Genomic DNA, 26610 nt, shown 5'->3' with positions numbered 1-26610 from the left:
CCTAGGCTGTCCTGTTACTCCATTTGAGGAGGATCTCCTAGTGAGTAGAGGACCTGGAGCATCTGTAACCAGAGCTCCTGTGGTTCTAGAGTCTGGCAGTACCGCTCCGGTAGGGAGGGTACAGGAGTCCAGAGTGAGGAGTGAATGGGGGATGAGTTTCCCAGTGGAAGAACCAGTGGGTCAGGGTCTACCCAGTTGGGTTAGGTTCCCGGGTAGTGACCATGGTGACACCACTTCTGTTCTGGGGGATCTTCGCGCACTGTCAGGTGGACAGGGGACAGGAGATCTGCGCCAGACAGAGAGTCACTCAACACATGGGTCATGTGTTAGCCTCAGGGGGATGGTGTGTGAGTGCCCAGAAGTCCTGGAGTGCCAGGCAATTATTCCACCAACGGTTTTAGACCGGAGGTTGGGAGGCCAGGTTCAGGATCCGCCTGACCTGAAGGGTATTACGTCTGTAAGCAGCGTCCTGACCGGTTCATCTTCCAGGGGAATCCCTCCAGTTGGGAGGGTGCAGACCTCTGTAAGGGGGTGCAGAGGGTGGGAAAGCCCACCTCTGACCCCGGTGCAACCTGAGGGGTTAAACCCTGGGTTGGAATGGCGTGCTAGGTGTACCCCTCGCCGGAGGAGGAGGAACCCTAGGAGAAGAGGTAGGGGGAGGAGAGCCTTCCCTGAGACTCCTGGTCCGCCTGAGGTTGTAGACCAGAGGCTGGAGAACCAGTGGCAGTCTAGTCCTGTTTTGCAGACAGGAAGAGTGGAAAATGGCTACTATGTGCCAGGGTTATTACCCCCCACTCTGTAAATAGGCAAGGACCAGTGGCACCTGGGTGGCCCAGTGCCTGGTCCTGGCCGCGGAAGGCTCGGGAGTACCAGTGGGGTAGCCCAGTTGGCCCAGACAGAAGTTTCAGAAGGAATCCCTTGGGTTCACCGTGGCGTAGAACAGAGGGTGTCCCTGCAGTTGCGGGCCCGCGTCCGTGTTCTATCGCCCAAAGCAGGGAAGTCCATCACGGTGGTGATTGGTCTACCCTGCGTTTTGGCTGGAAGGGGGTTGTGTTGGACTTGGCCCTTCTGGCAGGTTCACCCCTAAACTTTTTGCTTTATGAATGTTAATTGGAGGTAGTGATTTTTGGTTTCTGCGCACTTTCACTGTGTCCCAGTGGAAAGTGCGTGCGCACTCTGAGTGCGTGGAGTAAAGTTGGCCTGCCCTCCATTAGGAATGAATGGGGAATGTCTGTGTCCCTGGTAGTTTCTGATGCGTGAGGTGTGCAGGCTCGAGTTTGGTATGTGAGCACTCGTGAGATTGAATGCTTCGCAATGATGTATGTGGCATGATTGTGTCTTGTGTGGAAGTGCCACTTCTAGGAGTTGGCATATTAGTGTAAAATGTGTCTGGCGTATGATTGGCTGGGGCTGGCTGGTGAGCCTGGCTCCAGGAGTCTGGATGGGTCTGCCCGGCGGTGAGTGTGGAGATTAGCATGCTGATGGCTGGGGAGGAGTGCACTTGGGTCCTGAATAGGGCTGGGCTTTCCCCACTCAATGCTGGCTCCGCCCCCTGCTGTGCGTCTAATGACCCTAGCCTCCCTAGAGAATAGAAAGGGTGCTCCAAAACCAGCTGCGACTGGTTTTCCCCCACCCTGCACCTCAGACAAAGGAATTTACAGTATAAGAAGGGGCTGTGTCCCCTTACAATTTGTTCTCTTCCAGGATCCTGAGGGGGCTGCTGCTGTTGCTGGGCAGGAGGACCGCCACTTGGATTGCCTCCCTGCCTGGAGGCCCAGTGAGCTGGCTCTGGGCCCAGCCTTGACCCCCCCCCCCCCTTCTTTTGCTAGCTCGTTCCTAAAGTACCTGATCCTGGACTTATGGACCTCTAGCGCCTGGGAGCGCTGTAAATTGTCCTTGAGCGCTGGGAGCGCTGGGAGCGCTGGGAGCGCTTTACTTTCCCTTTGGCGGCTGCCCACGCCGCTTTTTGCCAATTTTTGCACCCCTGGCAGGTGCACACCTCGCCAGAGACCTGGTGCCGTTGGTTTGGCCCCATATCGAGGGCCCACCTCGATTTATTGCTTATTTTAAACAAGCCGGTGCCCACCCGGCATTGCCCCGCGAAATTGTCACCATCGGTCGGCCCGGGACACCCTCGTGACGTCATCCACATCATCCCTCGGGCCGCGCTGGGATTGGCTGCTGGCCCGAGGTCTGACCCGGAAGTCAGGCAAGCTTTGGCGGGACGACAGGAAGCAGACGGGAGCCCACCCCGCGCTCCTGCACCGGAGAAGAGAAGACCGGCCAACTCCTTCCCCCGCTTCCCCCGGTCTGGTGAAGCCAAGCCGAGTCCGCGCCCAAGGAAGCAAGGGGAGTGGGAGGAGACCGCGACCATGGAGAGTCCCGAGGAGCGGGAGCTCTCCAGGCAGCTGCCGCGAGACCGGTGAGTGCACCAAAGAAGGAGAGGGGGTGGGGGACGTCGGGGCACATTGCCGGTGGGTGCCCGCCCCTCCCCTCCAGAGTAAGGGGTCGTTGTGTCGGAAGGGTCGTGGGGCCTTACTTAAGTCAGAGTCCCCCGAGAGGGACTCTACAGTAGAAGGGGGCAGTATCCTGCGTGTGAGAGCGGCCCTGGAAGGCATCGGGCCGCTCTCCCCCCTGCTATTCTCAAGCCCCGAGGCTCCACAAATGGGAGGTGGTTCTCAAGCCCACGAGGGGCTCCAGAAGGGCACAGGTTCTTAGTCCAGAGGCCCACGAGGGCCACGCGGGCATTGTGTGTGCAGCTCCAGAGGCTGAAGGTGGCCCATTTTGGTTAACTAGAGCCCTAAGAGGGCTCCTGGGGCATAAGTGTATTTCGGGTCCCCAGGAGGGGGACTCCCACGGCCTGGGCCATTCTTCGTTAGAGCCCAGAGAGGCTCACAGCCCCCATTGCTGTTTGCTCGAGCCCAGAGAGGCTCAGGGGGCCATTATGTTGTTCAGAGCCTGGGAGGCTCCAACGTTGTCAACCACCATTGTCCCACAGCTGCCCAGCACTTAGTGGGCAGCTACCATGTTTAGGCCCCCCTGACATTGGGACACAGGGCGTCCTAGCCCCAACAAAGCCAGTTGGCCTAAGGACTGTCACAGGTGGTGACTTATGTGAGTTTGGCGCAATTGTGTTTCTCCACACCTCTGAATGTGTTGTTTATGCATCATGTGATCTCCTGTGCTGCACCTCTGAATGTGTTGTTTATGCATCATGTGTTTTCCTGTGCTGCACCTCTGAATGTGTTTTTATGCGTCATGTGCCTTGTTCTCACACCGCTGAATGTAGGTTCAGCATCATGTGTTTTCCTTCCCTACACCTCTGAATGTGTTGTGATGCATCATGTGTAATGTGCTTATACCCCTATAGGTATTGTGATACTTAGGTGGTTGTTTTTCTCCTAGTACAGGTGGTGCTAGTGAGGTCCTGGTTCCCTGCATGACCTGTTCCTAAGGTGGTTAGGGTCGCGTAGGTGGTACTTACCTGTTACCAGTGATTACTGGTTATGTGCTTTATGTTCTATTTTGTGCTAAAGTGATTTATATTCTATGTTCTAAGTGCTAATTATACCTAGTGCTAAGTTCTAAAAGTGCTGATTCCTGACAGTGGTCCATGTGGCCCTGTCTTGTACATATCCCCTGTAAATTCTGCCAGTGCTTATTGGCACCTTGTAAAGTGTGTGTTCCTATTTAATGTGTTTTGGTAAAATACAAAGGCTATTTTTATATATAACCTTGTGTGGAGTTTCCTTTGTGGTGGGCCTTGGGTGTTGTTGCTGGGTGCACGAGCAAACACTTAACATACATAGCCTCCAAGTTTAGCCTTGCTGCTCGCGCCACGTTACCTGGAGGGTGAGCAGGGGTTATCTTGGCGTGTAACTCCCTTGCCCTGACTTTGGAGTAGTGGTCTCTGACTGACTTTGGTGCAAGCCCTGGCCAGCCAGGGATCCCATTTCTAACATGTGGTTTCATAAATATCGCTTAAGGTTTGCGCGCACATGTCAAACACAAGGAGAGGATGGACAGAATGCTGAAACGTTTCAGACACTCACCCCAGTCACAGATCTGGGTTGAATCCATCATCGTTCTTTAGCTCACTTTGCCACCCCAGTTCAGACACAGCTATATGCAAATCAGTCTTGACCCTGTGCCTCATGGGATCAGTCCAGCCCGAACTGTGAAGCCATGTCTTCCGTGGACCAGAAAAAAGCATCTTGGGATTGGTTTCAGGGTAACACCCCTCATCAACCAGGCTAGCTTGAAACCAGTGTCAAAAGTGAGCAAGGGACCCACCTCTGGGCATACCCTGCCAACTTAGGGCAAACAAAGCAAACACAAGGAGATGATAGACGGAGCGCTGAAACTTTTCAGACACTCACCCCCAATCACAGATCTGGGTTGAATCCATCATCGTTCTTTATATCACTTCGCCACCCCAGTTCAGACACAGCTATATTCAAATCAGTCTTGACCCTGTGCCTCATGGGAACAGTCAAACCCGAACTGCCAAGCCAAGTCTTCCCTGGAATGGAAACAAGCATCCTGGGACCGGTTTCGGGCTAACAGCCCTCATCAGCCAGGCTACCATGTTGCGTGATGCAAACGTGGCGCAAACCAGGTCACAAATATGCCCCCTAGTTTGTGTATCAAGAGAGGCAGAGGTTCATTGAACCCTCTGCACACTCGTACTCGAGAACCGAGCAAACTGTGTGTCAAAAGGGTCAGGATAATGTAGGTGTTTCAGGGCTCAGCTGGAGGCTCACCAAGTTGGGGCCGCCAACTTAGGCAGTCAAACCACACCCCACACAATTGTTGTTATTGAGTGAAGCTTTGTTCTGTCTTTGTGAAAGTAGAAGTTATTACTTGAGTTACTTCTGAAACCAGAGGAATTGGAACAATCGTAACAGAGTAACAATAGCGCCAGAGGAGGAGATTGTGAAATGTCTGTTCTACATTTGGTAAATGTATTTCCTTCGAATAGGCTGTTTAGCGTTAAATCATGATACACATACCCTGCACCCATCATTAACTGTACACCTCCTCCTTCCATGTCTTTTTTCTCACCCACAGCACCCCCAATTTGAGAGTCTCTGAAAAAGAATAAAAATGCATAGTAATAAAGTGTTCTCCAATATCCTGCAGTTTTACTTGTACCCATTAGCGGAACCTCTAACCGAAAGTTCCAATATGATTTGAGGCAAATAATTGTTTACTGTTTAGCAAACACTAGAGACATGATCCAGTTTACTGTATTTTGAAAAGTTGTAATGATCCCAATAACTAAAATCTAAAACTAAATATTTACTGCAGCAAAGCATATTTAGGTGAACAGAAAAACACCAAACAGCCCCAGAGTCTTAAAATATAACCACATCAGCAAACTACCTAATCGAAAAATGCGTCTGTGCCCACTCACTACCCAAACAGACTTTTAGAGCTCTATGTGAGTTTCTACCTTTATCTCTAAGAAAAATATGAAGCAAAGCAACATACTTCATTTTCAAGACTCTTTTAGGCAGATTTGATAACTGCTGCTCTCTGCTTCGATCCAGATTTATAAAGCCACTAGGGGGCCACACAAAGTGGCCTCGCATGGTTTCATAAATCTCACTTAAAGTTTGCACTGCACGTGCACCACATTAAGTGGTGCAAACGTGGCGCAAACTAGGTCATAAATATGCCCCCTAGCCTGTGTGTCAAGAGAGGCATGAGTAGCCGCTGGGGAGGTTCATTGAACCCTCTGCACACTCGTACTTGAGAACCGAGCAGACTGTGTCAATAGGGTCAGGATAATGTAGGTTTTCAGGCTCAGCCGGAGCCTCACCAGGTTGGAGCCGCCATCGAAGGCAGTCAAACCTCACACCACACAATTTTTGATATTGAGTGAAACTTTGTTCTGTCTTTGTGAAAGTTGAAGTTATTCCATGAGTTACTTCTGATGGCGGTAGAAATGAAACAATCATAACAGATGAACAATAGCGCCTGAGGAGGAGATTGTGAAATGTTTGTTCTAGATTTGGTAAATGTATTTCCCTGTGAATAGGCTGTTTAGCATTAAATCATGATATACATACCCTGCACCCATCGACAGGTGTGCACCTCCTCCTTCTGTGTGTTTTTTCCCACCCAAAGCACCGGCAATGTTAAAGTCTCTGAAAAAGAATAGAAATGTACTGTAATAAAGTGTATTCAAATATCTTGTAGTATTACGTGTACTCATTAGCAGAACCTCTAACGGTATGTTCCATTATGATTTGAGGCAAATAATTGTTTACTACTTAGCTAACACTAGAGACATGATCCAGTTTACTATATTTTGCAAAGTCGGAATGATCCTAATAATTAAAAACTAAACCTAAACTTTTACTGCTGCAAAGCATATTTAGCGAAACAGCAAAACACCAAACAGCCCCAGAGTATTAAAAAAATATCCTACAAGAGCACATTACCTAATTAAAAAAGTAGTCTGTGCGCACCCACTACTAATAAAGGGGCATATTATCAAAGAAGAGCGATAAACATCGCTAAGTGCACGTAGCGCGTTTCTGTTTATCGGCGTCTATCGATGAATTACAATGCTGTATTAGCGGTGTATTATCCGCGCTTTGCGAACAGGCGATGTAATTCCAGCGATAGCCGGCGAGACCTAGAAATATCGTCTGAAATCCAGCGATGATTATGGAGATGCTTGCTGATAGTGGAGTGAGGTCGTAACATGGCGATCCACCTCACATTGTCAGCATAGCTAAGTAAAAGACAAAGCAGACGTTAACTTAATGGGATAAACGCGGTTAGCGCCGTTTGTTTTATAGCTGGGGCCGCATTGTTAATAGTGCGAAGTTGTGCTTGCCACGTTAATAATGCAGACATTGTGAGAAACGTTCACTTTGCATGAAGAAACGGCTACTAAAGCAAGGAAATGCGTGTTTGCGTGTCCTTGATAATAGTGCGATATTTAAATTGAATCTTTTCGGCCGAAATCGTCCGCTAAAGCAGCGAAAATGGGTTTGATAATATGCCCCATAGACGTTTAGAGCTTTATCTCAGTTTCTACCTTTACTTTCTAAGAAAATTATCAAGTGGCGCAACATACTTCATTTTCAGGACTCTTTTATGCAGATTTGTTAATTGCTGCTCTCTGCTTGGGTAGTAAGTCAATTAAAACTCTACTTTTGATTCTTCACAGTAGCTGTGTGTTCTTGCAGGTGCTGCCTCATGTTCTACTACATGAGTGCCATCAAATTTACTGTGTTTATATATTGGCAAACCTTAACTAAGCATAACAAATACCAATGCATCATACTTGAAGTTGTATCACAAATCCTTCTTTTAAAGCGTGGTGTGAGTTCTTTTTTTATGTTCTAATTTTTATTAACCTTCGTGCAGTGCTGCTATTACATAAATGACACGTCTCTTCCAATAGATAGCAATAACCTTTGTGTTGACACCGAAATTTGTGTTGACCTTTGTGTTGACATTTAGAACTTACTTAACAATGGGCATTCAAGTCAAGTCAAAGAATCTTTATTCGGTATTTAAAAAACACCATAAAAGCACACACATATATACACAGTAAAAAGTTATTAAACATTTCCAAGATCCTTTGTACAGAGTATAAACAATGCATAGATTACAAACAGTAAAACAGTGTATGACACTTAAAGGGATAAAACTAGAAACATTTCATTCTTCTCCCCTGGTGAGCCTTAAACGGACCGCTACCTTAATAAAATTCATAATACTGCACAATGTTAAGGGGTCCGAAGCTTTCTGTAAAAATACTAGTGCCTCCCTAGCGTGAACCAATTTGTTTTTTTTTAAGAGGTTTACAAGAAATCTGCGCCTGGGCATTGAATACAAGGGGCAGAGTAGGACAAAGTGAAGGGAGTCCTGCGGAGACCTGTTGTCGCAGCCGCAGGGCCCCTTCTGCTCAATTGGTGTAGCAAATCCTGCTGGTGATGCCAACATAAATGGGAGTAAGTTCAGCCTGAAACGGCACATCAAGAACCTGTCCTGTGCGTTATACATGAGTAACAAGTATGGCTCCATACCCTCCACGCTCTTCACTAAATTATGGGCCCTCACTGTCTTTTTGCACCCTTCCGCCTCAGCTCTGCTTAGGTTTTTCCGCTCTAGAAACATTTTCCCTACTTGCAGCTTACTCTGGGCTACAATAGTTGCAGGGTTAGTAAAGAGGTTCCCAAAGCCTAGTTCCTCTAGGCTGTTCTTCACATTATGGAGCCAGGGGATACGCATACATTTGTCCCTCGCCAAACAATCAGATAAGATTTCTCTACTGAGTGACGCATCGGGATTGACCCAGATTTTTAACCAGGATACTATGGGCCTCAGTTTTACCAGGTCTTCTATATATGGCCTCCCTAGCTCCCTGTGGGCAATCAATCCAGCAGTGCTTTGGGGTACCCTCAGGATTGATTTCAAATATTTGTTTTCTTCCCGTTGGATTCTTGTGGTGTTGACAAAGCCCCATACTTCTGCCCCATAAATTACTTTGGAGCATGATACAGAACTGTACAGGTTCATCACCTGTTCCGGGGACCATCTTCCTAGCCTCCTGCCATAGCTAGCTATTGCCCCGTTAGATGCGATCATTTTGCCACAACGCTCCTCCACCAAGGAATCAAACTGTAAGGCACCATCAAATTTTACACCAAGATAGGGGAACGTTTTAACCTCTTCTATAATGTGACTCCCTATTGTGTAAGTAAATTTGGAGGTAGATTTTTTCCCCGCCAGGAGCACATAGGATTTACCCAAGTTAACAAAGAGGTCCAGGGCACCCATGAACTTGACGAATCCATCGATCAAGATTTGTAAACTCCTGGGTGTACGTGCAATCAGCACCGCGTCATCTGCGTAAAGCAGAACAGGAATATGACGCGACCCGGCCCTTGGGCAATCTACCTTTAAACCTAACAGGGACTGATCTAAATTATTAATGTAAAGGGAAAACAGAAAAGGGGCGAGGATGCAGCCTTGTCGGACCCCACTCATACAGGGAAAAGAATCAGTCAGTCCCCCCTCCCTATTGTAACGGACCTTAGCCGTGGTGTCGCTGTGCAATTCTCTCAATATATTAATTAGGCCACTCTCTATCCCCATACTAAACATCATGCCCCACAGTTTCTCCCTATTGACGTGATCAAATGCCGCTGCCAAATCCATGAAACCCATGTAAATGGATTCATCACTAGCCATGGTATATTTGGCAGTCAGCATGTAAAGGTTCAGGCATTGGTCACTAGTAGACCTCCCTGTCCTAAATCCATATTGAGTGTCCGAGAAGATGTTATTTTCTTCGGTCCACTCGGACAGTCTATTAAGAATTGCCCTTCCCAAGAGTTTTGCTGACACATCGATCAGGGAAATCGGGCGGTAGCACTTGGGGTCGTCCCTGTTTCCCTTCTTAAAAATCGGCACAATTACCGCTTTGGACCAGGACGGAGGTAGGCCGCAGGTAATAGCAGTGTTAATGACCCTTGTCATTAAAGGGGCCCAAAGTTCAATGCTACTCAAAAACAGATCTGGGGGAATTCCGTCGGGCCCCGGGGCTTTATTTTTAGTCAGACCCTCAATCCCTGCAGTGATCTCCTTAATGGTGAATTCAACCGATGGGGCCTGAGTTGGAATAGCCGATAACTCTACAGTAGTGCCAGGCTCATGGTTATACAGACTCCTGTAGTGCGTAACCCACTGTTCTGGGAGAATATTAGCCCCTATCTCCGGGGTGTCTTTTTCCTGGAAAGTGGGGTTATTGATAATCCTCCAAAAACCCGCTAGATCCTTTCTTTCCCCTGCTTCTCTTAGATCTGCCCACGCTTCTGCCTGCAAGACAAGTTTCCTCCTCTTAGTCTCTTTTTTATAATTTTCTCTGCACTCCTTCACTTTATGGGGGACCCTTGGTTTCAATTTAAGGCAGCTTTTCAACTCCCTCAAAGCTTTGGAGCAGTCCTTATCGAACCATCGAGGAATCCTGTGGTTCTTTAAGGGCACACTAGTCTTTAGTAGACCATCGATCAGATTGGCAATCTGATCGAATGCCCCCAGAAGCCTCAATCCGTGAACTTCTATATCTAGGCAGTCATTGATGGCAAGTTTGCCGGTGTCCACCAGGTCCTTGTAAAACTTTTCCCCATCTATTTTGGACCACTTTAGTCTCCTGCCTTGATCTGTTGCCTTCTCAGTGGTTGTGCATTGGGCACTATTTCTTGGGCCCACCCTGTACAACAACTCCAAGACAAGGGGGTTATGGTCACCGAAACCACTCCATTCAATCCCTGCACTGGTTATCTTGTTTATCAGAGATCTTGAGACCAGGATATAGTCTATAAAGGATGAGCAACCTCTGCCCTTAAATGTGGGTGGGAGTGTGCCATCCTCCTGCGTCCCCATCATGTTGATAGTATGCTCAAGGTCATACTTGAGCCGGAGCGCACTGAAGGCTAACCCTGTCGGCGTATGGGAAAAGTGCGGCCCCTTCTCCATGGGGCATTGGGACCAGTCTGTGTTTGTTTGAACCAGTGCCGGGCACAGATGACAATTATAGTCTCCCATAACCAACAGTGCATATGGCTGCCCCTTTTTTTGGCACGTTATTTCCTGACCCAACCTGTGGTCCAATTCAGCGGCAAGAGGGGTGTGGGTTCCCGCTGTCTCATTGTTGTTGATATTAAAAACTACAAATCTAAGCCCCTTCCTGGAGAACCTAACTGCCTGAATCCTATGGGAGTTCCACTCTAGGCAAGAGCAGCTGCCTGGAAGGCCCAGGTCTATGTAAATAGATAATCCTCCCATAGCTCTCCCAGATCTTGATTTTTGGGCGGGTACAAAGAAACTCTTATACCCTTGTAAATGGAAGTTATTCTCCAATGCCCAAGTCTCCTGCAGACAGATTACATGAAATTTCCCAATATAGTCAAGCCACTCTTTGTTATTAAATTTTCCAGCTAGACCAGCTATGTTCCATGAGATAATTCTCATTGCCTCCGCCCCCTGCTCCACTCCCCGATGGTGCCCCCTTTGTAACTCACACCCTGACTTTTCCGTAACCGGCCCATGACCCTCTTCTATACATCCAATATCTACAGCCCTAGGTTTATCCAGCACAGGCGTCAAGCCACAACTCGATGGCATTTGCTTTACCACAGGACTGTGCTCCTCCGAGTCTTCTTTCGAGACACATTTACCCCCTTCTCCCCGAGCACCATTATCCATTTGTCAATCTACCCCTTCTAGGCCATCCAAACAATGAAACCTATTAAATGTGTTAAGGGGTGGCTCTGGGCGGCTGAATGTTGGCCTGGGGTTAAATTCGTGACGATCGCCCCTCCGACCAACCCTTTCCCAGGTATCATAGGTTCGAAGCGTGTGTACAGGGGCAGGGGTAGGGGGAAAGAAGAAAGACACATGAAGGGTTTGAATGGTTGACACCTGCGATCTATTCTTTCCCTGACATATGTGAGAGACAGTTCCAGCGTCCCTGAAGCTCACCAATATGCAACCCCCTATAATGGATTTGCGTGTTCTCCCCACCCATGGAACCCTTCTAACCATTATAATTTCGTTATTTAGATGTACTGGTAAGGGTCTATTCAGATTTAGCCACTTAATTACCCTGCTTTTTAGGGCACAAAAATCCTCAGCTTCACCCGCCCCTAGCGGGGGAACGCCCGCCATGACTACAGTGAAGTCATTTGCCTCTGGTGGTAAGTTAGGTCTACGTGGCCTGGGGGGAAGTTTCATTAGTGGTGTTGGTGCGGCACTAGCTATAGGCTGTGCTGGGGGAGCAGAGTTTACCGGGGGGGTAGGCCCAATAGGATTAGATGACTTCGTTGGGACAGGGTTATTAGTCTGGGATTGTGGTGGGGCAGCCGCAATCACAGCCTGTGTCGGGCTGAACTCATAGCGCTTTTTGGAGGCTGTTTAGGGGCTGTTAGAGTGGCGATGAGCTCAGGGGGCCTTCCTTGAGAGATGGCCGGGATTTTCCTGCTACTTAATGTAGCCTCAAGGATGGTTAATCTAATTTCCACCTTTTTAATGCTTTCACTTATTGGTAACAATAGTGACCTGAGCAGAAATTCCAAGTTGCCTAGCGGGGCGATAGAAAGGGGGGCATTAACAGCGGGATTAGTTGTATCTTTAATCAAGACTGGGGCCAAACCGTCCTGTGCGGCAGGTTTAGGATGTGACTCATCCACTGTTGTCACAGTCGGTATGGGGGGTTTAGATGACTTCCCAAACTCGGAGTGAGGGGTTTTGGGTTTATTTTTTCCCTGGGCACACCTCGTCTTCCTCCTGCGTTTATTTGGGGGGGCCCAAATACTCCTTGTGCTGCAGCTGGCTTAGGTTTAGCTTTTCTAGATTTCGGGGCTGGGGGAGGTTGAGAAATTAGATCAATCGTCACCCTGCTTGGGCTTATGCTGCTCCCTGGGGTTAAACTCGTGGGTGACGCTAGGGGGGTTTTTGTACAATCCCTCAGCAGAATTGGGACATCATCTATTGGGGTCAACGCTTCACTAGGAGTGGTGGGATATTCTCCAAGGGGTCTATTTTTCAGGTTGTCTATAGAGCGTCTCCGCTCCGCCCTCAGCCGGTTTAAAGTGATCCCCTTATCCCCATCCCCCCCAGCCCGAGGAAAGTAATTCTCTAAGGTCTTATTTTTAGTTTCCCCCTGCTTCATGGGGGTGCTTTCCCTTGCCGGGGACGGCATGGCGTCTAAGGTTTAATGAAGACTATGGGGCCCTCTATCCCTTGCTTGGACCAAGTGCCAGAAGATGAAACCAAGAGGGTAGGCCCAGCCCAGCCCACTCCGGCCTAGGACGGCCTTAGACGGTCCCGCCCTTGTCCCGGGCTTCTCCCGGCGCTCTCCCGCGCAGCGGGGTCCTAGTGCAATAATAAAAGAGGAGGAGGTGGGGCAGGGGGCGGGGCAGTCAGGGAGAGCGACCCAGGTGTTGTGGGTTGACCTCACGCAGGGGCTCCTGGAAGTTAGAGTCCCTGCGGGTCCGCTCGCAGCCCTGTACTTGCCTGCCAAAGTCCAGAGTCCGGTGTCCAATAACAGAGCCCCTCTATGCTCAGGGCGCCTCTCTCCACACCGCGAAGCGGGACCTGTGGAGCGGGTCCGGTGAGGAGCTGCGGCAGAAGAGAAACACCACAGGTACAGGGAACAGCCCACGGCGAAATCCAGGCAAACAAGGTATCCCACGTCGATCAGGAAGGAGGCTGCTTTCAAGTGCTAGGACGGGGGGCGGGGCAGTCAGGGAGAGTGACCCAGGTGTTGTGGGTTGACCTCACGCAGGGGCTCCTGGAAGTTAGAGTCCCTGCGGGTCCGCTCGCAGCCCTGTACTTGCCTGCCAAAGTCCAGAGTCCGGTGTCCAATAACAGAGCCCCTCTATGCTCAGGGCGCCTCTCTCCACACCGCGAAGCGGGACCCGCGGAGCGGGTCCGGCGAGGAGCTGCGGCAGAAGAGAAACACCACAGGTACAGGGAACAGCCCACGGCGAAATCCAGGCAAACAAGGTATCCCACGTCGATCAGGAAGGAGGCTGCTTTCAAGTGCTAGGGCGGGGGCGGGGCAGTCAGGGAGAGCGACCCAGGGGATGTATGTCAGTACAACGCGATCTTTTAGATCGCGGTACTTGACATCGCAGGTTTTACAACGCAAGTCGTTACAACGACTTGCGTTGGAGGGCGCGGATTTCGGAATTTTTTAATTTTATATTCCAACACCAGTCCCCGTAACAGTAGGGAAGGTGTTGGACTATAAAATTAAAACATTCCTTATCCCACAGCGCCATCCAGCGCAAGTCGTAGTAACGACTTGCGTTGTAACAGCTGCGGGGAAAAGGTTGTGCGGTGTAAACACTGCGTTGTAAACGACGTTCCCCGACCCAGGTGTTGTGGGTTGACCTCACGCAGGGGCTCCTGGAAGTTAGAGTCCCTGCGAGTCCGCTCGCAGCCCTGTACTTGCCTGCCAAAGTCCAGAGTCCGGTGTCCAATAACAGAGCCCCTCTATGCTCAGGGCGCCTCTCTCCACACCGCGAAGCAGGACCCGCGGAGCGGGTCCGGCGAGGAGCTGCAGCAGAAGAGAAACACCACAGGTACAGGGAACAGCCCACGGCGAAATCCAGGCAAACAAGGTATCCCACGTCGATCAGGAAGGAGGCTGCTTTCAAGTGCTAGGGCGTGGGGCGGGGCAGTCAGGGAGAGCGACCCAGGTGTTGTGGGTTGACCTCACGCAGGGGCTCCTGGAAGTTAGAGTCCCTGCGGGTCCGCTCGCAGCCCTGTACTTGCCTGCCAAAGTCCAGAGTCCGGTGTCCAATAACAGAGCCCCTCTATGCTCAGGGCGCCTCTCTCCACACCGCGAAGCGGGACCCACGGAGCGGGTCCGGCGAGGAGCTGCAGCAGAAGAGAAACACCACAGGTACAGGGAACAGCCCACGGCGAAATCCAGGCAAACAAGGTATCCCTATGGGCATTCGATTAGTTGTAGTAGGTTAGTGCCTTTACTAATTATACCCAAAATACAAATACTAAGAATAAACATTTAAAAAAGTGTTTGCACCTAGGTGGCAAGATTTAGACTTATACGTGAGCTTTCACATCTGTTTCCTGATCCATCCACATCTTGAGTTTCATTAGGGTATGTTTGGGCATATTTTATAGTTTGGATTGGAAGCTTTAAGCAACAATCCATTATTTCCCCTATTGTTTTTTTTTCTGAACAAATACTTTTAGTTTTTAATAATGCCTATCAAAGATAGACTACTTTAATTCATTGATGTGAAAATTCTAACTATGCAGGAAATATATGTTGTGGTTGATTTTTTGTTCATATTTTCACAAAACTACCACCGTCAACAGTGATGAAACGATTTAAACATTTTTGAGTTTTTTTATTTAGGTAAAATGCAAATTGAAGGAAAGAAGCGTGTTCCAGTACTATAATGTATTTATCTAATATGTTTGAATGTCTTTTAGATGCTGCATCCCTCTTTGGGGTTTTATGAGCTAGACACCAAAAAGAACACTTATCCAGGCTTTTTTAGAAAAATTGTGGAGACAGTCGTACTAGGATAAAACCAATTCACTTCTTATTTATTATGGAAATGTTTACAGTTCCACAGTATTTGATCACAACGTGATGTTTAATCCCTGGTCTAGTTGCCAGATAATTACAGTGGTAATCCCCAATGCATTTCAAGCTTGCTGCTCTTCTTCAGGGGTTGGGAGAGGTAGACTATTTAACGTTTTGTAGAGGAAACAAGGGAAGTTATAAGGATAACATCCAGGGCTGATCATATGAGTAGCTAGTGCATGCACCATGCTACATAAAGTGTAATAGGTTAAACGTGATGCTAAAATAAAATGAACATATCAAATAATGGGTTGACCTGGAAGAAGAAAAAGAAACAGGTAAACCAAAGTGTATTAAAAGCAAATAATGAAATGAATAGCTGCACACAACACAGGGTTCAATAAATAAGTTTAGATATGCAAATCACAATCACAATGAGTTACAACAGCGCAGTGCAAACATGTTTAATGATGCAGTGAAGATTTGGTGAGAAATAGGTGCTATACAAAAATAAAAGACATGACATCCAAAATAATAGGCTGCATTTAATGAACAATACATGTAGAGGTATTGCCTTCAACTACAACTTTTCAAGTATGAAAAATAGGTGTTTAACCAACTGAGACTGTCCATATTATGAAAATAAATAAGTCGACGTTTCAACCCCTAAGGTTTAATTGACCAGGGCCATCATCAGGACAGATTGTCAAAAGACATTTAGAGGAAAGCAACATAAAAAAGACAAAGAAAAGAGCACGAGTCACCAATAGTGTGCATGAGATGAGGAGGGGGTATTGAAACCTGCAAGATACCCACAACAAGGCTTACCTAAAAAAAGTGCGCTAAAGAACTCAAAACTAATGGAGAAGAAATAAGTCATGGCCAAAGGCACCCTGGTTCACAAAGGACCTGAAGATCCAGAAAAGATCCCTCAATAAAATAATAAGATCACTCAAATTCAGACTGAGGACTGTCCAACCTGGCAAAATATATATCCTACGCAGCACCTATAAAAAAAACAAATTTGGCAAGCTAAACAAAGATATGAGAAATGATTGCAGATCGAGCTCTACTGGCACAAAAACTCAAAGGAGTTCTGGATGATGATCAACAGTTTTAGCAGAGAGACAGATGCCACTGAATTAAATGGGAACAAAACATCAGTATTCTATGAAACTAAATCAGAAGGTGCCAACCTGCCTCTCAGTTCAGTAAGACCAATCCATCCCATGGAATGCCTCGGGTAAAAGATGCACAAACCTTTCAATATGCTTCATCTTTTACGGCCAAAAGAATAGCCAGCCTGATCCAGAAAAGCAGTGCTGATGCTGCACTGGGCACCAGTGGCATCCCTGCCTCAGTTTATCAGCAGGATTCTAAGTTTTGGTCCATGCTGATGGAAACCTGTTTAACATCTGTGTTAGAACTGGGGTCACCAATTCCGATACGGTAGCTTGGCGCGAGGCAGGAAGGCACCTGAAGGCAATGTGTAAAGCAGTGGTGTAGCACACACTCGCACTGAGACAGTAACTCGCACGCAATAGATTGACACCACAACAAGTTGTTTTAGAAACCAAGACTCTTTATCTCATTGTAGTTCGGGCAGGTAGCACTTCGTAGGCACTAAGTCAGGGTAGGTAACACCTCCTCTGCAACAATTCAAAGAAAAACAACACTTCTGCTATTCAGGGGAGTTCTAGCAAACATTTCCTGTAAGCATTGTCATCAAGGTAACACTTCAGGGGAATGCATATAACGTCAAAACATTTCAGTAATATTTCCTACGCATATGAATAATTCAAGTAACATTTCTTAGACCTGAGGATCATATAAGTATCAGGCTCAACATTGCCTATGCAGGTAGATAATCAGGGCAACAATCCTTAGGCAACATCAATAAAAGCAACATCACTTTTGCGCATCTTCGTTATGAGCAACACTTCCTATGTGCAGATTCAATGCAGGGGAACATTCCCTAACATCTGGGGAATACAGATAACTCCCCCCCCATGGCAGGTCTTAACTCTATGCATGTAACAGGTCAAAGGCAGTATCACATTCGTGGCAGGTCTGATGTGGATATACTCACAAAGGGATTCAATGGAGGCAGTATGTAGTAAGTAACGACCGCCCCAAGACAGTAGTGATATGGGCCTGAGAGTCTTGTACCAACGGTTCCAGGCCCCAAAATCCCTTTAGCCTGTCTCAGTTGCCGATGGGAGAGGCCTTGGTGATGTTTTGAGAACTGAGCCCCTCGCAGGTGTCAGGCTGGAGCACGCCACGTTAGCTCTTGCTGACAGGGAGCTAATTGGGGCCTTCGCTACCAGTTCTGAGTTTCTTTTGGTGAGGAGAGGTCACGGGGCTGCCATCCCGCCCTAACCTGGCTCCTCGGCAGCCCCGCTATCAGTACTCGCACCGCCTCCCTCCCAGGGTCTTACCTGGGGCGGCGCTCACTGGTAGGCGCATGCTGCTCCTGCGCTCCTCCCCGGGGCTTCCCGCTGCTTCGGTCCCGGCTGCAGGGAGCTCTGACAAGTGGAGAGGCACACAGCGCTTCTCTAACACATCGCATGGGGGGACAGTTGCTGGGTTCTTGGAACACAGCGCTCATGGAAAATAGAAGGAGACTTGGGGCATAGAGCTCATTAACTTGTGGACCCCCAGCACTTCAAGAATCACAGCGCAGGTGGGGGGGAGGCTTCAGGTGTTAAGTCCACAGCGCTTCCCAGTCTCAGTGCTGGTTGACAGCAGGTCTTCAGTCGCAGTTTCTTGGGGAGAAGGTGGGGGTTGAGTTGGCAGGCATAAGAGGCAGGGTGGTTCCCTGCAGCACATTGGAGTTGGTCTCCTGGATTTCCCCCTCACTGGGCAAGGTCAGCAGGCTGGCAGAGTCCCTCAGCTATCTTGGGTACAGCAGGGCCTAAGCTCAGTCAGTCTCAGTAGTGTAGGTTCCCCCCTAGGCCCAACCGTCTATACTCCGGCAGAGGTTCCCCCAGGTCCAGTGGCGCCCCAACTGACTAGTCACGTTTCCCTCCCTGGGATGGAAGTTTCCAGGAGCTTCTACATGTTGGTCTATGGGACAAAAGGCAGGACGGCAAAGATACAGTATCAGTATGTCCCAGCCTGCTCCTAGCTACTAGTGCATGTATGTTCAATGGCCACTCCGCAGTAGCAGGGGCCTGTGGCAGCCATGCTATTAGGACAGAGCACCTGCACCTCAGCACTGTTTGGCAGTGGTAAGGCGCCCTAGAGGCCTAGGTCCAACAAAAAGATGTTGGCAAAAATGAAAGGGAAAAAAATGCAAGGTAAGACCACCCTAGGGCTGACAGGTGCCGGAGGCGAATCACCAGTGGTTCAATTGCTAGAGTGAACAGTAGTGGGGAGAGTGGGCACCCCTGCCGTGTGCCAGGTGCTATCGGGAACAGTGCAGAGATATGTCGGCCGAGTCGCATATGGGTCGATAATTTCGTATGTAGAAGTCTTGTATATGCTGACAGCGTAGGGCCCACTCCTATTCGTCGCAGCACCTTAAATAAATATGGCCAGGTCAGTGTCAAAGGCTTTCTCCAAGCCCAGGACTAGGAAAGCCACGTGGGGACATCAATCCTTTGCCCAGTCCTGGATATGACACAGCTGGCGGATATTATGGGACATAGTTCTGGCTGGCACGAACCCGTATTTATCCGGGTGTATCAATGTCTTCTACCTCCACTCTCTAAGAAAAATATCAAGCGACGCAACATACTTCATTTTCAAAACTATTTTGTGCAGATTTGATAAATGCTGCTCTCTGCTTCACTCCAAATTTATAAAGACTCTCAGGGCCACACAAAGTGGCCTTGTGTGGTGTTGGACTTGGCCCTTCTGGCAAGTTCACCCCTAAACTTTTTGCTTTGTGAATGTGAATTGGAGGTAGTGATTTTTGGTTTCTGCGCACTCTCACTGTGTCCCAGTGGAAAGTGCGTAAGCACTCTGAGTGCGTGGAGTAAGGTTGGCCTGCCCTCCCATAGGAATGCATGGGGAATGTCTGTGTCCCTGGTAGTTTCTGATGCGTGAGATGTGTAGGCTCGAGTTTGGTATGTCCGAAATCGTAAGATTGAATGCTTCGCAATGATGTATGTGGCATGATTGTGTCTTGTGTGGAAGTGCCACTTCTAGGAGTTGGCATATTAGTGTAAAATGTGTCTTGTGTGTGATTGGCTGGGGCTGGCTGGTGAGCCTGGCTCCAGGAGTCTGGATGGGTCTGCCCGGTGGTGAGTGTGGAGATTAGCATGCTGATGGCTGGGGAGGAGTGCACTTGGGTCCTGAATAGGGCTGGGCTTTCCCCACTCAATGCTGGCTCCGCCCCCTGTGGTGCGTCTAATGACCCTAGCCTCCCTAGTGAATAGAAAGGGTGCTCCAAAACCAGATGCGACTGGTTTCCCCCACCCTGCACCTCAGACAAAGGAATTTACAGTATAAGAAGGGGCTGTGTCCCCTTACAATTTGTTCTCTTCCAGGATCCTGAGGGGGCTGTGTAGGAGAGTAGGGTCTGCAATCCTATGGTCACCCCCGATTTTTGCTTTTTGCTTCACTGGTTTACGACTTTCCCTGGCTGTGGGCCTGCTAATCAGACCCACAGCCTAGCTGTTCTCTCTCTAAATTGAAAACCATGTACCTTAGGTGCATTTACCAATTGGTACTGGGCCACCTTATCAGTCCCTGTACAGTGTACGATAGGTACCCAGGGCATAGGTGTACCCAGGGCCTAACAGGGGATGAAGCATGTATTATGCCACCCCTGGCTGGCCATCTAAACAGACACAACTGGCTGCACGACAGCTGGGGCAAGGTGGTGTAATCACCCTTTTCTTTAGATATAGTTACCTATATCTGAACCTAAAATGGACACATATATTCCTATCAGTCACTCCTATGGCAGGCCTTATCAATCCTGAAGGCAGAGTGCTTGGAATTATGTGAGATGGTGCTCTGGCATGAGCTGAGCCCGTTTGCAGCTTGCGGAACCAAGTCCTAATAGCTGTTCCATGATAACGCTATACCATATACTCTTAAGTGCATTATAATCCTCGCGGTTAAATGCTAACTTTGGTATAGCATTATCAAAACATGTCGAGTAAGGTGTCATACGAATTGGAATACTACGCCCTTGCCAATTCTGGCGACGGGGGTAGCATTCCACCCTTCTAGAGGGACAAGACATGTATGTAACTGTGAACCCCAGTTAAAGTTAACTCGAGCCTCAGCATCACAAAATGGATGCTGCCACCACAGACACAAGTCTGACCTCCTGCTGCTGGGAGTCCTTCCAGCGAGGGAGGCTTGGACAAAGGGTTTCCTGCCTTGGGAGGTGCTAGCACCACCCCAGACAGGATTTTGTGTATTAGGTAGGACAGGGCTGAAAGGAATGAGACATGCCTGGGGCACACAAGGTGTCCTGTGCATACACCGGTCTAAACCAGCTCCTGGGGCACTCCAGCCCCAGTGCTGGCGCAAGACCGGACAAAGGAAATGGGGTGTAACCACCCCCCTTCCTGGTCCCACCCAGAGGAGGGACCTAGTCATAGTGCAGCCCCCCTTTAGCCGGATAAAGGTAGGAGCTGGTCCCATTCCAAATTAGATTATCCTGATCAACTTTACAAGAAGAAACTCTGGACTTCGACGTTCTGCTCCACAGAAGACTGAAGAAATCTCCCTTGTGGGCAAGGAGTGTCCACCCTGCACAAGCAGGCACCATCAGCGTACAGCGGCTTCCCTTTGTCGTCTTCCTGCAAGGATCCAGACTTCAGAGCCCGACGAGACCCGGATTCCCAGACCTCTCCGACCTCTACCTACATCTGCAGTACAGCTGAGATCCGTGGGTGCAACGAGACACGTGGGACCGGCCATCTTGAAAGAAGCAGCACTTCGCTCCAGCACGACTTCCGAGGCATCCTCGTCAAAGTGCTTTGGGGACTGAGAAGCCCCGACCCCGAGCAGCTCCTGCATCGAAGATCAGCCCTCCAGCATCCACGAGATCTGCGTGGGGCCCTTCTGCCTGTTTGCTGCTCGACACGTTGTCTGGTCACATGCCGGCTGGCTGGTGACCTCCTAGACGACGAACTCCGACAACTTCACTGCTGGTCTGGTTGCTCCAGACTGGCCCTTGCTCCCTTCCAAAAGAGGAGCACCCCAGACCCTCTTGGTCCACTCCAGACGCCGTTTCCACTCACCGCGTGGGTTGCCTTTGCCAAGGCCTGTTGAACTCGAATCCGGAGACGACACCGCCGACAGCGAGAACCTGCGTGGGACAGCTCGTGCCTCCATCCAGGTCGTCGAAGACACCACCTGGTCCATGTGGCTGCAGAGACAAGCGTCCACCTTCACCTGATCGCGACGACGACATCTGGTTCCACTCCTGGTTCCACTCCAGTCACTGGCTAGTGACTTTGAACATTGTCCCCTCTGCTTTCAGGTTCTACTCTTCACTGATCCACCCTTGGATCACACCGGACACCTTCCTCCTGACCGCCTGCAGCATCTTTTCCTTCAGGCTCCATAGACTACAGCGCCGGAACCGGACACGACTTGGCACCTATGCACCCGCAGCCTGTGGGTGAGGTAACACAAGCATTTCGGTGCTCAAGGGTAGTTTGACTCTCCTAGTGTCTAGTTCCACAGTCGTTTTAGTCCTATCTAGTCAGGGACGTCCGTACTCACCTTTTCTTTAAACTGTACTGTCCTAGACGTTTGTACGCATCTCGCGTGTGAGTTCACACTCTGCACATGCGCTCCGTGGGCCTCCTATTACTTACCTCAAGTTAGTATAGCATGGTCCCAGCGATCCTACAGCCTCTGGACAGCTCCATTACTTTGATTGACTTTCACATTACACTTACTTAGTATATGGTTTGTCGTGCCCCTAGGGCACCATTGCAAATCGTGCAACTTAAACGTATTTTTCCTAAGAGTTTGTCATGTGCTTAGCCCTCTGACCTCATAAAGAGTTCAGAGGTGTATGTTAGTTAATAAATATTTGTTTATTTTCATAACAACCTGTGTGGTGTCCTTTCACTTGGTATTCAAGGGGTTATATGTGGTAAAACAGCTGGCTTCACATGCCAAAAGAGTTTTGCCTAAAGACTGCTTTGTCCATGCTACCATTAGGATAGCTGGTCTATAAGGTTGACTTACAACCAATCACCATAAGGGTTGTTTGGACTGATACAAGGTGATCACTAGAACTAGTGAACATCATATATCAGGCCAACCTCTCACATTGGTGTGCAGCGGTTGGGATTTGAGCTTGCTGTTGTTTTTTTCAAATATAATCTTGAGATATCATTTGAAAGATCACATAAGGTACCATAGGTACATATAACAAGCTTAGAAATACTCTGAGTTCTACTGAACCAGCTGTTGTAGTAGAAAGGGAGTAGCACACCCTGACTACAACTCTTAGCAAGGGATCAGTAGGTAAACCCATAGTGTAGGTAAGTGCACCACTTACACCTCACTAGAAAAGCATGTCTACCACAGGAGAGAACTCAGTGGCTCCCCTTGTGGCAGTTGGCCCTCCACGGGTCATGTCAAGATATGCAGCCCTTAGCTTCCAGGAGATGAGACAATTATGTACCTCCAGGAAACTAAAACAGGGTTCTAACCCTACAATTCCTTTACTGATAGGTCTCTTAGGGACATTTGATGCCAGAAGGGCTTCTAATCCAGGCCCATCTGACCCTACAGAGGGGAACATACCCCCACTAGAGGAGGACTCCAATTTCCATGAAACTGATGAAGTGGAGGGAGATGGAGACTCATCTGATGGTGAGGTAAACCATGGTCAGGGAGGAGTCAGCAGACTTACCAGGGCCAACTTAAGCATACATGAGAATGAAACTGGGGGACCCCCAGGCCCATCCTCAGGCAGGCTTAACCTTGGGAATAGACGAGTTAGGTCTCTCTCCAGAGGCTCTAACAGATCTATTCACACCCATGTCTCTCAGGCATCTTCTCAGAGAGGGATGACATCCCCCCAGAGAAGAGAACATGAAGTTAAGATGAGGGAAGTCAATCTGAGGATTGAGAGGGAAGAACTTGCCCTTGCCAAAGAAAGACTTGCCTTTGCCAGAGAGCAGAAATTGAGTGGAGCAGACCCCACTGGTGGCAGCATTATCATTAGAGATAAAGACAGGAGTTTTGATACTAGACACCTGAGTAAAATAGTGCCCCCTTTAAACAAGGGGATGACATCCACAAATGGATGACTGCTTTGGAGAGGGCCTGCACTGTCCAGTGCATCCCCCAAAGTCAGTGGGCAGCTATACTGTGGCTCTCCTTTGAAGGTAAAGGTAGAGATAAGCTCCTCACTACTAGAGCTGAGGATGCTAACAATTACCAAGTCCTGAAGAATACACTGATTGATGGGTTTGGCTTAACAACTGAGCAGTACAGGTTGCTGTTCAGAGACACCCAGAAACTTCAGTCTCAGGATTGGGCTGACTGTGTTGATTGTGCCACTAAGGCTTTTGAAGTCTGGTTACTGGGAAGTAAAGTTACTGATTACACAGGATTGTATAACCTAATTATGAGAGAACAAATCTTAAGTAAGTGTCAAAATCAGTTGTTGCATCAGCACCTTATTGACTCAGATCTGACCTTTCCCCAAGAATTGGGAAAGAAGGCAGACAGATGGGTCAGGACAAGGGTCAAGCAGCAGAACCAGAACCAGGGTGGTGGCCAGAAGAAAGCAGACCAGAAGGGTAATGAGAATAAGCAAAATGACCAGAAGTCTTCAACAGGGCCCCAACAATCTAAGGAGGGTGGGTCCCTGAATTCCCAAAAGAAGAAGAAGAATAATGGTCAGAAGAAACCATGGTGCCAATACTGTAAAAGTAATACTCACTGGTTTAGTGAGTGCACCAAAAAAGGCCAAACTCCTACCACTACTGCCCCTAAGGCACCTGCAACCCCTAGTTCAGTTAGTAGTGGTAGTGTTCCTCCAAAGGCTATAGTGGGGTTAACCTCGGTATCTGAGGCAGGCTCTGACCTAGTCAGAGTACCTACTCAGGCCTTTCTTGTTTGTACTGGGGACATGGATTTGACCCCTACAATTAGTCCCAGTACTCTGGGCAAGTACAGGCAAACGCCTTTAATCAATGGAAATATGGCTCAGGCCTACAGGGACACCTGTGCCAGTGTCACTATGGTGACACCAGCATTTGTGGACCCTGGACAGGTAATACTAGGTTCAGACTACCTAGTGACCAATGCTAGCAATGTCACTACCAACCATAGTATGGCACTTGTTAATTTCTCCTGGGGAGGGGTAAATGGCCTCAAAAGGGTTGTTGTTAGTTCAGACCTCCCAGTGGACTGTCTTTTGGGCAATGATTTGGAATCCTCCTTATGGTCAGATGTGGAGTATAGGACTCATGTGGAAATGTTAGGTTTGTCAACACATGTCCTTGCTGTGACTAGGTCACAGGCCAAAAAATGCCCAGCTGAACTAGTGCTGGATCCTGGAACAATGGACCAGACACTAACCAAGAGTAAGAACAGTAGGGTTAAGGCAGTGCCTCCCCCCTTGCCTCAAGGTGAGGATCAGCTCTCACAGGAGACTGGCCCAAAGACCCCAGAAGGAACTGTCCTAGAAGAACTTGAGCCTGAACAGGTTGAGTTTCTTGGGATAGGGGGACCTTCCAGGGCAGACTTGAGACAGGCACAATTAGACTGTTCATCTCTTGAACCCCTCAGACAGCAGGTGCCCATAAAGTGTACTGGGATGATGAACTCCTTTACTCTGAGGCAAGAGACCCCAAGCCTGGTGCTACCAGGAGGCTGGTCATCCCCTTGTCTCTGAGAGGTTTCCTTCTCACCTTGGCCCATGAAATTCCCCTTGCAGATCACTTAGGCCAGAACAAGACTTGGGAAAGACTTGTCCCACACTTTCACTGGCCTCATATGTCTGAGGACACCAAAGACTTTTGTTGTTCATGTGTCACCTGTCAAGCCAGTGGCAAATCAGGTGGCACAACAAAGGCCCCCCTTATACCACTACCTGTGGTGGGGGTACCCTTTGAAAGAGTGGGGATTGACATTGTTGGACCAATGGACCCCCCAACAGCATCTGGGCACAGATTTATACTGGTGGTAGTGGATCATGCCACCAGGTATCCAGAAGCTATTCCCCTTAGGACCACTACAGCTCCTGTTGTGGCCAGGGCCCTACTTGGAGTTTTCTCCAGAGTGGGGTTTCCTAAGGAGGTTGTCTCTGACAGAGGTGCAAACGTTATGTCAGGATACTTGACTGCAATGTGGAAGGAGTGTGGTGTCAATTACAAATTCACCAACCCCTATCACCCACAGTGCAATGGGCTTGTGGAGAGATTCAACAAGACCCTCAAAGGGATGATAAAAGGGTTACCAGAAAAGCTTAGGCGAAGATGGGACATCCTTTTAACCTGCCTTTTGTTTGCTTACAGAGAGGTCCCACAGAAGGGGGTTGGCTACAGCCCTTTTGAGCTTCTATTTGGGCATCCTGTAAGAGGAACCCTGTGTCTTGTGAATGAAGGATGGGAGTTACCTCTCAAAAAGCCTAAGCAAGACATAGTGGACTATGTACTTGGTCTCCGCTCCAGGATGGCAGAGTACATGGAAAAGGCATCTAAAAACCTTGAGGCCAGCCAAGAACTACAAAAAGCTTGGCATGACCAAAAGGCTGTCCTTACTGTTTACCAGCCTGGACAGAAGGTGTGGGTGTTGGAGCTAGTGGCCCCAGCAGCTCTCCAAGACAAATGGTCTGGACCCCATACTATTATTGAACAGAAGGGAGAGGTCACCTATCTGGTAGACCTTGGAACTCCCAGGAGCCCTCATAGAGTACTTCATGTGAACAGGCTCAAAGCATTTGTCAACAGGGAAGATATGGGCTTGCTCATGGCTACAGATGTGGGACAGGAGGAAGAGAGTGACCCTCTCCCAGACCTGCTCACTCAGAACCCTGATGATGGGTCAGTAGATGGTGTAGTCTTTTCTGACAGCCTCTCTGAACATCAACAAAAGGATTGCAAACAAGTTCTTCAGTCCTTTAGACAAATGTTCTCTCTGACACCCAGTCAGACAAACTGGTGCACCCATGAGGTGGACACTGGTGACAGTCTGCCTATAAAGAGAAAAATCTACAGGCAACCTGACCACGTCAGGGACTGCATAAAACAAGAAGTACAAAAGATGTTGGAATTGGGAGTCATTGAACCCTCAGAGAGCCCTTGGGCTAGTCCTGTAGTTCTGGTGGCTAAACCTCACACCCAGGATGGTAAGAGAGAGATGAGGTTTTGTGTAGACTACAGGGGTCTCAATGCTGTCACTAAGACAGATGCCCATCCAATACCAAGAGCAGATGAACTCATAGATAAATTGGCTTCTGCCAAATTCTTGAGTACATTTGACCTGACAGCTGGTTATTGGCAAATCAGGTTAGCTGAGGATGCCAAGGCCAAAACAGCATTTTCTACCCCAGGAGGTCATTACCAGTTTGTGGT

At 48.7% G+C, this 26610-nt stretch overlaps 1 protein-coding gene across 1 annotated transcript in view; it reads right to left on the bottom strand.

Moving 5' to 3' along the window:
- Positions 1 to 6010: 6010 nt before the first annotated feature.
- Positions 6011 to 26610, bottom strand: part of LOC147708877 (uncharacterized) — a 255951-nt gene continuing 235351 nt past the window's right edge. The window contains exon 21 of the mRNA XM_086925794.1: positions 6011 to 6152. Coding sequence (XP_086781920.1) covers positions 6011 to 6152 — 142 coding nt within the window. The remainder of the gene's footprint in view (positions 6153 to 26610) is intronic.

Source organism: Lissotriton vulgaris, chromosome 6 (genome assembly GCF_964263255.1).
Source record: "Lissotriton vulgaris chromosome 6, aLisVul1.2, whole genome shotgun sequence".
In the NCBI taxonomy this organism is placed as follows: Eukaryota; Metazoa; Chordata; class Amphibia; order Caudata; family Salamandridae; genus Lissotriton; species Lissotriton vulgaris.
The sequence above is the reverse complement of the archived record's forward strand: the minus strand, read 5'-3'. Positions and strand labels throughout refer to the sequence as shown.